General features: G+C 57.2%; 1 protein-coding gene across 1 annotated transcript; it reads left to right on the forward strand.

The window, feature by feature from the left end:
* The first annotated feature begins 1,402 nt into the window (after positions 1 to 1,402).
* AKAP17A (A-kinase anchoring protein 17A) lies at positions 1,403 to 12,671 on the forward strand. Its single transcript, XM_055269672.2, has 5 exons — positions 1,403 to 1,564; positions 3,692 to 4,472; positions 5,576 to 5,724; positions 9,321 to 9,561; positions 10,789 to 12,671. Exons 2-5 carry the CDS (start codon positions 3,711 to 3,713, stop codon positions 11,722 to 11,724), a joined length of 2,088 nt encoding a protein of 695 aa, XP_055125647.1. The 5' UTR covers positions 1,403 to 1,564; positions 3,692 to 3,710; the 3' UTR covers positions 11,725 to 12,671.
* Positions 12,672 to 14,336: the final 1,665 nt, after the last annotated feature.

Raw genomic sequence — 14,336 nt, forward strand, 5'->3', positions numbered from 1 at the left:
GGCTGATTTTTTTTTTTTTTTTTTTTTTGACATGGAGTCTCACTCTGTCATCCAGGCTGGAGTGCAGTGGCCCAATCTCAGCTCACTGCAAGCTCCACCTCCCGGGTTCAAGTGATTCTCCTGCCTCAGCCTTCCCAGTACAGGCACCCAGGACTACAGGCGCCGACCACCACACCCAGCTAATTTTTTTTGTATTTGTAGTAGAGACGGGGTTTCACCGTGTTAGCCAGGATGGTCTCGATCTCCTGACTTCATCATCTGCCTATCTCAGCCTCCCAAAGTGCTGGGATTACAGGCAAGAGCCACCGGGCCCAGCCCCAGGCTGGTCTTGAACTCCTGACCTTGTGATCTGCCCGCCTTGGCCCTCCAAAGTGCTGGGATTACAGATGTGAGCCGCCGCACTTGGCCTCATTTATCATTTTGTAATTACATTATAAATTGTCATTTATTATTTCATAATTACATTATAAATGATCATTTCAGAATTACATTATATATTGTCATTTATTTGATAATTACACTATAGATTATCATTTATTATTTCACAATTACATTATAAATTATTTTATGATTATATTATACAATAGCATTTATTTCATAATTACATTAGATTATCATTTATTTTTAAATTACATTATATTTATGTCATAATTACATTATAAATTATCTTATAATTAGAAATTATCATTTATTTCATAATTGCAACATAAATTATTATTAATTTCATATCATTGTAAGTTATCATTTATTATTTCATAATTACATTATGCAATGGTACGCATTAATAATTATTAATATACAATTAATAATGAATATTAATAAATAATAATTAACAATAAATTAATTAATAATAAATATTAAATTACGTAATGGTGCGCATTAATAATTATCAATATACAATTAATAATAAATATTAATTAATAATAAATTAATTAATAATAATTATTAATATACAATTAATAATTATTAACAATTCAATTAATAGTTAATTAACTAGCAATGTATATAATTCGATAATTATGTCATAGAATATGATATCTAATTTATACATAGATTATCTTATTCAAGTATATTACCCATAATTTGCAAGTATAGTATAGAATCTTATAGGATCCTATTACATTTTAGAATTTTATTATATATATTTGACTCTACAATTGGAATTTAGACCCCACACCGGCCCCCCTCCAGACCCTGGCCGAAGCACGTCCCCTGGTTACCCGCAGGCAGGTGGCACCACGGGGGGGGGGGGGGCAGGGCGGACTCGCGCACGCGCAGTGCAAAAGGCCGGGCTCCCGGAAGTCCCGCCTCCCAGGGGCGGAGCCAGGGCAAGAAGGAGAAACCGGGTGCTGCCGCGCGGCCTCTTCCGCGAGCCCGCGCGCCGGAAGTGGAAATACGTCATAGAGGGCGGGCGGGCGACGGCGGTGGCGGCGTCGGAGGCGCCTCCAGGGGACGGTGGCGGCGCCCGGCGGTGAGGCCGCGCCTGTCCGGGGATCGTCGGGGGACGGCGGGAGCTTGGGCCAGCGGCGGCGGCGGCCTGGGACGCAGGCGGAGCCCCGCGCAGGTGAGTGCCGCCCCCCGTGCCGCCCGGGCCCGGCTGCAACCGACGAACGCTTCGCTCCTCGGGCCGGGGCTTGGGAGGCGGGGCCTAGGGGTCTCGGAGGTGACGGGGCTGGGGTCGGGGTGCGTGGGGTGCCACCGGGGAGGCCGGGAGCGCCTGGGGCTGTACGGGGGAGCCGGAGGCTGGGGCGGTCTGCGGTCGGGGGTCCAGGGGTCCCTGGAAGCAGGGGTAGGGGCCGGAGCGGTTCCTGGGACTCCACCGAAGGAGCTGAGGCCTGGAGCGGGGTCGGGGGGCTGGGAGCTCGGGGGGATCGGATGGGCGGGAGACTGGGAGGCCTGGGACTCGGGGACGTGGCGCTGCGGTCGCTCCTAGGTCTAGAGTGGGAAGCAAGGGGCTGGCTGCCCGGGGTTTTCGGAGGCTGGGGCAGTGCTGTGTAGGTTGGGGTATTGAGGCTCATCCAGGAGTGCGGTGGACGGGGGGGGAAACTGAGGAGCTGGGGGTACCGAGTGGACAAGGGCCTGAGAAGGTGTGGGGTCCTGCCAGGGGTGCCAGGGGCAGCCTGAGGCTATACTGGGGGGGCTGTCGTAGGTGGGAATACCAGGGGCTCGTAGGTGGGAATACCAGGGGCTCGTAGGTGGGAATACCAGGGGCTCGGAGGTGGGAATACCAGGGGCTCGGAGGTGGGAATACCAGGGGCTCGGAGGTGGGAATACCAGGGGCTCGGAGGTGGGAATACCAGGGGCAATGCAGCGTATTGGGGATTGGGCAGCCAAGTGTACCCGGGTGGTCGGAGGGCGCTGGACGCCAGACTGGGGAGAGTTCCTCGGTGGAGAAGTTGCTGGGGCCGCCTGCGTGCTGGGGGAGGGTTCATGGGTCTCTGTGCGGGCCGGAGCCCCTCCCTCGTGCCCCACTGACCTTTTCTGGTAGCTTCTCCACCCTCTCTCCCTTCTTTGGCACCTCCCACCTCGGGCTTGGGCGAGGAGGCAGTCTCCTGGGCCTGGCAGGAAGCCTCCAGGTTGGTGTGGTGGGCAGCCCCGGGCCAGAGGCGGTCACCTGAGATGTTTGGGTTTCTGTGAGTGAAGCTTCCTCTGCGTGGGCTTGGCCGTCAGGAAGTGGCTGGCTGTCAGCTCAGTAGGGAAGAGGTGGGTTAAAGAAGGTGGGTGCAGGAAGAAGGCGCAGATGGGGGGACTCCGGCCCCTAAGTTTTGGAAAGTTCCTTGTACTTTTTGGCTTTGAGTGAGTTAAAGCTGGGATGCGTCTGGCCTTTGTGGAGATTACTAGGGTTCATGGTTCTGGATTGTTTTTGTAGCCCGAGACTTCCTGTTTTATCATTGCAAGTACTGGGCCGCCGCCCCCTCCACAAAACCTTTCCAGATGCCTGCAGCTGTGGTCTCCCTGGCCCCTTGCCTTGCCCAGTGTCTTTCTGCACCTTCCCGTGGAGCTAGGCGTTTGCAGCTTCCCCGCGTTTGTAGCTTCCCCATCCCTACATGACCTGTGTGAGGGGCCTGGTCTTGCTCAGCTTCCTATTCTGCAGGCCTTGGGAGCTGCTGGGTGCCGGATGTAGGGTGTCCGGCAGTGCTGCCCGAGGTTTTGACGCTAACCTGTTCTTCATCAGCTCGGCTTTTTCCCCTTTGGTGTACTCTTTTTTTTTTTTTTTTTGAGACGGAGTCTCGCTCTGTCGCCCAGGCTGGAGTGCAGTGGCGTGATCTCGGCTCACTGCAAGCTCCGCCTCCTGGGTTCACGCCATTCTCCTGCCTCAGCCTCTCCGAGTAGCTGGGACTACAGGTGTCCGCCACCACGCCCGGCTAATTTTTTGTATTTTTAGTGGAGACGGGGTTTCACCGTGGTCTCGATCTCCTGACCTCGTGACCCGCCCGCCTCGGCCTCCCAAAGTGCTGGGATTACAAGCGTGAGCCACCGCGCCTGGCCTGGTGTACTCTTAATGATTTCAAAAAGTAAAAGACTCTGTTGAGATGGCTTTTAACAGAGTGGAAACCAGTCTCTGACACTGCACAGAGACGCTGCTGTTTCTCTTCTCCGGGTCCAAAAAGTGCCCGCTGGCGTGGCCCCTCTTCATTGGCAGGGGAGGTGGGGGGGTGCTGGTGTTGACCGTCTACGTCTTATGTTTCAGGCCCGAGGTCCCGGAGGCTATGGCAGCGGCTACCATCGTGCACGACACGTCTGAGGCCGTGGAGCTCTGCCCCGCGTACGGCTTGTACCTGAAGCCCATCACCAAGATGACCATCAGTGTGGCGCTCCCGCAGCTGAAGCAGCCGGGGAAGTCCATCTCCAACTGGGAGGTGATGGAGAGGCTGAAGGGCATGGTGCACAACCACCAGTTCTCCACGCTGCGTATTTCCAAGAGCACCATGGACTTCATCCGCTTCGAGGGGGAGGTGGAGAACAAGAGCCTGGTCAAGTCTTTTCTGGCCTGCCTGGACGGCAAGACCATCAAGCTCAGCGGCTTCTCCGACATCCTGAAGGTGCGCGCGGCCGAGTTCAAGATCGACTTCCCCACCCGCCACGACTGGGACTCCTTCTTCCGCGACGCCAAGGACATGAACGAGACCCTGCCGGGGGAGCGGCCGGACACCATCCACCTGGAGGGGCTGCCCTGCAAGTGGTTCGCCCTGAAGGAGTCGGGCTCCGAGAAGCCCAGCGAGGACGTCCTGGTCAAGGTGTTTGAGAAGTTCGGGGAGATCCGGAACGTGGACATCCCCATGCTGGACCCCTACCGAGAGGAGATGACAGGCCGCAACTTCCACACCTTCAGTTTCGGGGGGCACTTGAACTTCGAGGCCTACGTGCAGTACCGCGAGTACGTGGGCTTCATCCAGGCCATGAGCGCCCTGCGCGGGATGAAGCTTATGTACAAGGGCGAGGACGGCAAGGCGGTGGCCTGCAACATCAAGGTGAGCCCTGGGCGCCGAGACCCACGCGCTTCCTCCCTCCGGCGGCTTCCTTCCAGCAGGGTCGGGAGAACGCTCCCAGCCACGCCCCTCAGGCTGCGGGGATCTCCCCTAAGTAAAATGACAGCAACAGTCCTGTGCCTGTCCAATTTCAGAGGCACAGGCGTGAGGTCGAGTGGGGGTCCCGTGCTGTGGTTTTGGAAATTCGGTATCTTAAGGAAGATGTGCAGCAGCCACACGTCGTGTAGTAGGTGCGGGGTGGACTCTCAGTAACTGTGACAGGGATTTGGACCGTGTCAGAACCAAGAGAACCTGGCCTTCCCAGAATGCACCTCGAAAGCAGGGCTTAACGTTCCCTTTAGCCTCATGTGCTTTTTTTTCTTGTTTTTTTGAGACAGAGTCTCAATCTGTTTCCTAGGCTGGAGTGCAGTGGCGCGATCTCTGCTCACTGCAACCTCTGCCTCCCAGGTTCGAGCGATTCTTCTGCCTCAGCCTCACGAGTAGCTGGGTGTGCAGGTGCACGCCACCACGCCTGGCTAGTTTTTGTATTTTTACTAGAGACAGAGTTTCGCCGTATTGACCAGGCTGGTCTCGAACTCCTGACCTCGTGAACTGCCTGCCTCGCCCTCCCAAAGTGCTGGGATGACAGGTGTGAGCCACTGCACCCAGCCTAACCTCATGTGTTTTGACCAGTGTTGGCTTTGCGGTGACAAATGAGCCAGCCTCCTGGCGGGGGTTTTGTGGCCTTAAGATGTGCCCGTGGGTGTGGGCAGGGGGCCCCAGGGTGGCCTGCTCAGTGACCATGGCCACAGGGAATGGGGGAGCCGTGTCTTGCAGCAGTGGCGTGTCACTTGCGTTCAGTAAGTGGCGAGGGCTAGTTGGTGTTCCTCGTTGACTCGTAACTCTGTGGGATGAGCTAAGTCTTGAACCACTGATGGTGACTTGGAGGGATTGGGTTGGCTTCTGGGCTCCACTGTCTGGCTCTGCACTGGACGTGAGTGGTGAGCGGGCGCTCACTCGGCCCTACGGCCCCAGGAGAGGGCGCCTGGCCATGTGTCTGGGGGGCTTTGGGGGAAGGCCATCTGACAGTGTTTTTGCTTTTAAAGGTTTCTTTTGATTCGACCAAACACCTGAGTGATGCCTCAATTAAGAAGCGGCAGCTGGAGAGGCAGAAGCTTCAGGAACTGGAGCAGCAAAGAGAAGAACAAAAGCGCAGAGAGAAGGAAGCGGAGGAGAGGCAGCGAGCGGAGGAAAGGTACCTTCTGCGGGAACGGGCCCTCGGTGCTGGTGTCCGACACCTGGGAGTGTACACAAAGTTGTGTGCGTGTGTGTGTGCATGCATGCTTGTGAGCTTGTGTGTGTACCTGCGTGCATGGACGCATGTGTGCCTACCGGCGTGCGTGCCTGTGAACCGGTGTGTGTACTTTGTATGTATGTATGTGCGCCCGAGAGTGTGTGCCTGTGTGTGCGTGCATGTGTGTGAGCTCGTGTGTGTACCTGCGTGCGTATGTACGCATGTGTGCCCACGTGTATGTGCCTCTGCATTTATGCACACGTGCCTGGGTGTGTGCGTGCGTGCCTGTGAGCTCGTGTGTGTACCTGTGTGCGTATGTACACGTGTGCCTACGTGTGTGTGCCTGTCTGTGCACACGTGCCTGTGTGTGCATGCATGCATGCCTCTGAGCTCATGTGTACCTGTGTCCATGTGTGTACCTGTGTGCATGTGTGTACCTGTGTGCATATGTACGCATGTGTGTCCACGTGTATGCCTCTGCATCTGTGCACACATGTGCCTGTGAGCTCGTGTACCTGTGTGTGTGTGTACGCATGTGTGTCCACATGTGTGTGCCTCTGCATCTGTGCACACTTGTGCCTGTGTGTGTGCATGCGTGTCTGAGCTTATGTGTGTACTTGTGTATGTGCACATGTGTGCGTCTGTATCTGTGCACCTAGTACACGTGCCTGTGCATGCGAGTGTGCCTGTGAACGCGTGTGTGTACTTCGTGCACATACGGGTGTGTGTGCATGCCTGTGGGTGTGCAGCTGTGCACGTGAGGACCTGCGTGAGTGGCGGTTTGAGACGCAGCAGAATATGCATGTTTCTCTTTCCTGTCCCACGTGGTCTGACATGATCTCTGCCAGCTCCCAGGACCGCGCCTTTCCCAAAGAGCCGCCGCCTCTCCCTCCACGCACTGTTCACAGATCCCGCTGCAACAAGCAGAATGCCCTGGCCGTTTGCAAGTTTGCATTTAGGTTGAGGCTACATTTACAAAATGAAGTAGAGGGTTGATGGTGATGGCCAGATTTTAAAAAAAAAAAAAAAAAAAACCAACGATAGGACAAAAACTCAGTTTCCCATTAAGAGGTCTTTAAAGCAATTGCCTGGGTCGTTCACTGTGGTTGGGGTACCAGAGAGAACCTCAGGTCACTCTTTGTAGCCTTCTTAGCATTGCAGGAGGGACCCAACAACTTTCTGTGAATCCCGTGAGGCAGAATCCTCCTCCTCCTCCTCCTCCTCCTCCTCCTCCATCCCTCCCGCCATGTCCTCTGACGACTTTGGTGCATCCTGCACGTCCGTTGCGCTTCATGTCGCCGATATCAAGTCTGGGATGTGTTGGACTTGGCTGGGGGTCTCCCGAACAACCTGTGGTGGGACCGAGTTGGTCCGTTTTGTTTCCGTTTCTCACTGCTTTACGTGACGCCGGTGCCAGTGTGTGGATGTGTGTGCCTGGTGATGTTTGCACAAGAGTCCCAGCACTGAACTCCTGGGAGCAGGTCCATCCTGCTCGTGGTCTTCTTTACATAGCCCCCCTTGCCTCCCTGGGGAGAGTCGGGCTGTCAGCCTCTGAATCTGAACCCCGAGGGCTCCTTAGATGAGGCAGGCACAGTGTGTAAGCGAGTGGCCATGAATGGGCCGGCGGGGGGCCCATGTCAGCCGTCAGGAGCCCCAGGATGCAAGGCAGGCAGCAGAAAGAGGCAGACGCCCTGGGATGGAGGGACCTGCTGCTGCGTCACCATCCTGGGAGGGGTGGTTCAGATGTGGGGTTGAGTCAGGGTCCCCTGTGGTCAGCCGCTGTCAGGGCGACTAGGACATCTGGGGTGGGAGACAGTCCTGGGACGCTACAGGGCCTCTTCCGGGCTGCAGACACAGCCCAGGCCTGGCTGAAGGTGCCTGTCCACGTTCTGGAAGTGTGGAGTGGGACTCAGAGCCTCAGACCTCTCCGTGTTGCAGGAGCGTCCCCACAGCATTTCAGAAAGCAGCTTCCGGTTGAGGAGGAGAAGTTGCATCCTTGATCTTTCCCTGAGGAGAGATGGACGTTGGAGAAGTGGAGTGTGTCTCTGCAGGGAGGGGGTCCCGTCCTCCTGGCCAGACCACAGAGGGATTGGGGGAAGCGGGGCCGGGCCGTGAGGTTCTCGAGAGCAGGACGGTGTCCAGAGCCGTGGGGAGGGGCAGGCCTGTTGTCTGGGGGAGCTGCCGGGAGGGCTCCAGGTTGGCCCGTGGAGCTGTCCTCCCCCACGCAGGGCCGTACTTGCCCCCGCTGCCACACACTGTGCTTCCTCAGAGGCTGAGCATGCGGGGAGGCCCAGGGCAGCCTCCGGCGTTTCTTTCTGGTGGGTGGAGATGAGGCGTGTTTGCTTGTTTGGCCCTCACGTGTAACTTGGAGCTTGGTGAGAGCTGTCCTCTGAAAGCTGCGCAGCCTCGAGGCATGGGTGTGAGTCCCACCTGAGGGCGTGCTATGGGCTGGGCTGCCCTGAGCTGCCCTCGAAGCTCTGGGGCGGTGACAGCTCACAGGGCAGTTAAACCTTCAGCACATGAAACGGAGGACCTTCATGCCCCGGCCGGAGACCCTGTGGATCACTGCCTGGGCGTCGGCACCTGGCCCGGCTCCCTTCTTGGGGTGGCGGAGAGCGGGATGCCTTTTCTCCCAGCCTGCTCCTCCTCGTGCCCGTGTCTCCTCTCGCCTTGGTGTCTGCGCAGGTCTGTGTCACCCCGGCGGGCTTTGTGGCCTCACCAGGCAGTTGGCGGCGCCCACCCAGGCTTCAGAAGTCTGGGCCTCCGTGTCGTGTTCCACAGAAACAGCTGTGACTTGTTCCCGTGTCTGGTGTTGGTTTAAATGCATTTGAGAGCCTCAGGGCGGGGGAGGGTGAGCTAGAGAATGCCCCACTGTCTCTCGTGGACTCTCTCTGGGGACCGTGCCACTCCCCAGCCGCATTCGTCCTCACTTCCGGGAAGCCCGTGTCCACAGGAAAGTGCGAGGAGCTGAGTGGCGTGGCTGTGGTTGGATTTGTTTGGAGAGAGGTCCCCCTGTGCCAGTGCTGTGCGGTGCCCTCGCAGGATTCCTGCACGACGCGGAGTCACCCAGCGCGGTTCCCGGTGGGCAGAACCGGCCTCCTCCGCGCCGCTGTGCATCCTGGGGGGCCTCGTTGGGCCTGCTGGGGTTCCTCTTTCCCCCGTCCGTCCATCCGTCTGTCCCCTGGCTGGGGGCGTGGCTTTTGATGTGGTCGGTCTATCCCCTGGCTGGGGGCGTGGCTTTTGATGTGGTCGGTCTATCCCCTGGCTGGGGGCGTGGCTTTTGATGTGGTCGGTCTCGTGGTCGTTTCCTTCGTGGTTTCAGGGTTGGTTCACACTTAGCAGGATGGCATGTTGGAAGGTCACGGAGGTCCTCGCCCGGCTCACTCGTTTCACCTCTCGGGCTGCTTTGAGTCAACCGAGGTCCACTTTGGGATAAAGAGTTAAATGCTTAATCGTTCGACTGTGGCCTTTTCCCTCTCGTGTGAAAAGCCACTTGTATGGTGTGTCGTGTGTTGGCTGCAGTGCGCTGTGACGAGCCCCCGGTGTGTTCCACACAGGAAACAGAAGGAGCTGGAAGAGCTGGAGCGAGAAAGGAAGAGAGAAGAGAAGCTTCGCAAGAGGGAGCAGAAGCAGAGGGACCGTGAGCTGCGCCGGAATCAGAAGAAGCTGGAGAAGCTGCAGGCGGAGGAGCAGAAGCAGCTGCAGGAGAAGATCAAGCTGGAGGAGCGCAAGCTGCTGCTGGCGCAGAGGAACCTGCAGTCCATCCGGCTCGTCGCCGAGCTGCTCAGCACGGCCAAGGTACCTGGGGGCTCCCTCTGCAGCCGCCAGCCGCGCCCAGGCTGCCCTCCGTGCCCTCCCCTGAAATGCGGGCGGCATCACGGCGCCGTTTCCCCGCTCGCTGCAGCTGTACCCACAAAACCAGCTTTAAGGCAAAAGATGACGGCTCCTGCCCGGGAGGGTGTAGCCTTGTCTGTTGTTCCCGATGATTTCAGAGCTGTGACAGTTTTCCTTTTGCAAAGCTGGCGCATTCAGGTTCCCCGAGCAGGCTGGCAGCCTCCGGGGGCTGGGGCAGAGGCTCTGTGTTTCCTTTGGGTCGGGGCAGTGGCAGAGAGTGCAGGGGGCCGCTCTGTCTGGCCCGTGCCTCTGTGTGTGGTCAGCTGGCCTGGCTGTGACCTCACCAGTGGCCCAGAGCAGAGGGGCAAGGTGGGCTGGGGGGAGGGCTGAGCACACAGAGGGGGCCTGCCGTGGGCCCGGTTCCGCGTCCCTCCCACAGTGTGAACCTGACAGGTCTCACCAGCGCCGGTACTGACGACCCCCTCAGCACCAAGAGCCTCCTTGCTCCTCCTGCAGGCACGACGGGTAACTCCCATGAGCCGGGGCCAGGGCCCACAGACAGACAGACCTCCCCAGGACAGACGTCCCCGGCACGCTCCTTGTCCTCAGGAGGGCTGCGTCCCCCTAGAGTCCAACGCGGGGCGACCCCATAACCTGTTGTCTGATTACAGTTGTGATAAGTCCCCGGGAAGGAGCATGACAAGAGGCTGAGACATGTGGCAGCCCAGTCCTTACCTCATGGTGAATATTGAAGACACTAACCCAGGCTAGGCCAGGCTCGCCCCGCAGCTACGGCGGCGGCATGTGTCTGCGGCGGCATCTCAGCTCCCTGTTGCTGGCGGTCGCTTGTGACCTAACCGCAGGCGCCTGCGTGCAACGTGGCGGGGCTCCCGGCCAGGCCCGGCTCCGCCCAAGAGGCCCGCCCCGGGGCTGTGCCGAGTCGCTTTGCCAAGGGGTTTCCTTCTCACTCAGACGCATGATGGCCCCGGGTGTGGCCAAGGGAGCCGAGGGATGGACGGGCTGGACCTGGCTCGCCGTAGGAGACGCCCCCCACCCCAGGGCTGGAGTCCAGCCAGGCCGCTGATCCTGCATCCCCAGACCGTGGGGCCTCCAAACACCTTCCCAGCTCCTCTCCACGTGTCCGGCCAGGCTCGGGAATCGGGCTCAGCTGCACTTTTCTCTTCCCTGCAGGCTGCGAAGCTACAGGAACAGGAGCAGAAGGAGGAGAAGCTGCGGCTGCAGCAGCAGGAGGAGCGGCGGCGGCTGCAGGAGGCCGAGCTGCGGCGCGTGGAGGAGGAGAAGGAGCGTGCGCTGGGCCTGCAGCGGAAAGAGCGGGAGCTGCGAGAGCGGCTGCTGAGCATCCTGCTGAGCAAGAAGCCGGACGACAGCCACACGCAGGACGAGCCGGGCGTGCCACACGCCGACCTGCTGCAGCCCGTCCTGGACATCCTGCAGACCGTGTCCTCCGGCTGTGTGAGCGCCACCACGCGGCAGCCCCTCGGGGGCCAGCCCCCGGCCAGCGCCGCCAAGGAGAGCCCGGCCCACCCAGAGGCCGACGGCGCTCCCAAAAGCGTGAACGGGAGCGTGGCCGAGGAGGCCCCGTGCAAGGAGGGCCAGAGCTCCTGTCGCGTGGCCCCCGAGGATGGCTCTCCAGAGAAGAGGTGCCCGGGTGGCGTCCTCTCCTGCATTCCTGACAACACCCAACAGCCCAAGGGCATCCCTGCCTGCGAGCAGAATGTCTCCAAAAAGGACACCCGGTCGGAACAGGACAAGTGCAACCGGGAGCCCAGCAAGGGCCGGGGCCGGGCCACCGGAGACGGGCTTGACGACCGGCACAAGCGGGAGAGGAGCCGGGCCAGGCGGGCCGGCAGCAGGGAGGACGGGAGGCCACGCAAGGAGCGGCGGCCCCACAAGAAGCACGCCCACAAGGACGACAGCCCGCGCCGGCGCAGCACGAGCCCGGACCACACCCGGTCCCGGAGGCCCCACAGCAAAGACAGGCACCGGAGGGAGCGGAGCCGGGAGCGGAGGGGCAGCGCCAGCAGGAAGCACAGCCGCCACCGCCGCCGAAGCGAGCGGTCGCACTCCCGGTCCCCGAGCAGGCACCGCAGTACCTGGAACAGGTAATGACGGGCACGGCCTGTCCAGGAAAGACCAGGACCTGCTCGAGCGTCCTGGCCGCTCCTTGGCCGCTCTCCGTCCACCCCTGCAAAGCCGAGACCCTTCTGCAGCCACGAATGTCCAAGGAGCCCGCGGGGCAGGCAGGAAGATACCATGCTTTAGACATCCATCTTTCTCCACTCACCACAGCATACCTGGCACTTCAGTTTCAAACACGTAGTCCTTTACAGCGTGATCCGATAGCTTTAATGCGGCCAGTCCTCTCTCAATCAGGAAAATTGCACAGACCGGCAGTCGTGAGGGTGGCAGAGCTGCTGCATTCCCCCACACGGGGATTTCTGTGTCTGCTTGGCGACCTCCCCACGTGCACGGCCCAGGAGGTGCACGTCATGCAGCAGGGGAGACTCATCAAAGGTGTGGACCGCCAGTCACACCGGCACTAAAAAGAAAGCGTTGCCCTGGTGATTTTCCCCCCCCATTTGTAATTTTAACTGATCGGGAAATGCAGTTTGGGTGGGATGCCGAATCGTCGTGCTGACATTGAGTCATGGATGAGGAAGGTCCAAGTCCTTTAAGATCAAAACTCAAACGGGCCGTTCTTCTTAAGGTGTCGGTATGTGGGGAGTGCTACAAAATGGTCTGATGCTCCTTCAAAAACGTTCACTTTTTACAACTTCAAGGAATTAAGCATAAAAAAGATTGGGTAAAAGCTTTGGTTTCTAGTAAAGGTTAGTGTGTGTGGTTTTTTTAAGAAGCTGTTTTGCTAAATTATTTTTACTTGGAATGTTTCAAACAGATTTCAGGCTGCAAACTTAAGTTTTATAATCGTTTGCTTCTCCAAGTGAAGCTCAGAAATACTTAAAAATAGCTGTAACGTTTGCGTTAGGAAAGATGGTGTTTATTCCAGTTTGCATTTTTATGGTGAAATAAAATCCTTTTCCAATGAACTAAAATTTTTCACAGTTAGAATTTTTGTGTTTTTATGTTCCTTGGACTGCATTATTCAGCTAAGGCTAGCCAAGTGTGTCTCAAACCAGTAGAAATCGTTTGCTTTTCCTTGAACTGATTCAACGATCATACATCACACAGCTCTCCCGCAGCTGTACGGTAGTAACCTTCTGAGAGGAGAATCCTGGGTCTTAAGAGGCATCTAATTTGTTTGCTGAGAACGTAAACTTCGCCAAATTCCCAAAACCAATCTTTTTTAAAGCCAAGGAGCTGTGTCTAAAGCAAATTTAAAAGACGGTTGTTCTTTTTTCTTTTGAGATGGAATCTCGCACTGTTACCCAGGCTGGAGTGCAGTGGCGTGATCTCGGCTCACTGCAAGCTCCACCCCCCGGGGTTCACGCCATTCTCCTGCCTCAGCCTCCCAAGTAGCTGGGACTACAGACGCCCGCCACCACGCCCGGCTAATTTTTTTGTATTTTTTAGTAGAGACGGGGTTTCACCGTGTTAGCCAGGATGGTCTCAATCTCCTGACCTCGTGATCCGCCCGCCTCGGCCTCCCTAAGTGCTGGGATTACAGGCGTGAGCCACCGCGCCCGGCCAAAGACGATTCTTTTCCCCACCTAAAGTAGTGGTCACAGGTAGTGTAGGCGTTGCCTGCTTGACCCAGGGTGGAATAGTCCGTTCCTGTTTAATTAAAACACAAACCTTTTTGGGGACTAGAGGGCTGGACACATGCTTGTCCCACCCGCAAGCTCCTATCACTAGCAGACAGATGAGCACGACACACACACCTTTCTCTCAGATGGCTCTGTCTGGCCTGAGACCAGCTGACAAGATGTGCCCACACACAGCGTTTGCAAACATGGGCCCCTCAGAAGTCTGCATCAGGCCGGGCGCGGTGGCTCACGCCTGTAATCCCAGCACTTTGGGAGGCCGAGGCGGGTGGATCACGAGATCAGGAGATCGAGACCATCCTGGCTAACACGGTGAAACCCCGTCTCTACTAAAAATACAAATTAGCCGGGCGTGGTGGCAGGCATCTGTAGTCACAGCTACTTGGGAGGCTGAGGCAGGAGAATGGTGTGAACCCTGGGGAGGTGGAGCTTGCAGCGAGCCGAGATTGCACCACTGCACTCCAGCCTGGGCGACAGAGCGAGACTCCATCTCAAAAAAAAAAAAAAGAAAGAAAGTCTGTGTATCTGTGTTGCACCACTGCACTCCAGCCTGGGCGACAGAGCGAGACTCCATCTCAAAAAAAAAAAAAAAAAAAAAGAAAGTCTGTGTATCTGTGTCGGTCTGTCCAGCCCAGCACTGAGCTTTTTGCCTGTTCAGTAGTTATAAGAAATGTTGTCAGGGCCGGGCGTGGTGGCTCACACCTACTATCCCAGCACTTTGGGAGGCCAAGGCAGGTGTATCACCTGAGGTCAGGAGTTCAAGACCAGCCTGGCCAACGTGGTGAAACCCCGTCTCTACTAAAAACAAAAAATTAGCCGGGCATGGGGATCCCAGCTACTCAGGAGGCTGAGGCAAGAGAATCGCTTGAATCTGGGAGGTGGAGGTTGCAGTGAGCAGAGGTCGCGCCACTGCACTCCCGCCTGGGCGACAGAGTGAGACTCCATCTCAAAAAAAAAAAAAAACGTTTGTAGGACCAGGTGCTGCTCTGGGCACCT

The sequence above is a fragment of the Symphalangus syndactylus genome, chromosome Y (genome assembly GCF_028878055.3).
Source record: "Symphalangus syndactylus isolate Jambi chromosome Y, NHGRI_mSymSyn1-v2.1_pri, whole genome shotgun sequence".
Lineage (NCBI taxonomy): Eukaryota > Metazoa > Chordata > Mammalia > Primates > Hylobatidae > Symphalangus > Symphalangus syndactylus.

Bases quoted from the DNA above. Each gene is read 5' to 3' on its own strand.
- AKAP17A (XM_055269672.2), top strand. From the start codon at position 3,711: ATGGCAGCGGCTACCATCGTGCACGACACGTCTGAGGCCGTGGAGCTC. The intron at 4,473-5,575 runs GTGAGCCCTGGG...TTGCTTTTAAAG, and splicing joins CGGTGGCCTGCAACATCAAG to GTTTCTTTTGATTCGACCAA. The intron at 5,725-9,320 runs GTACCTTCTGCG...TGTTCCACACAG, and splicing joins AGGCAGCGAGCGGAGGAAAG to GAAACAGAAGGAGCTGGAAG.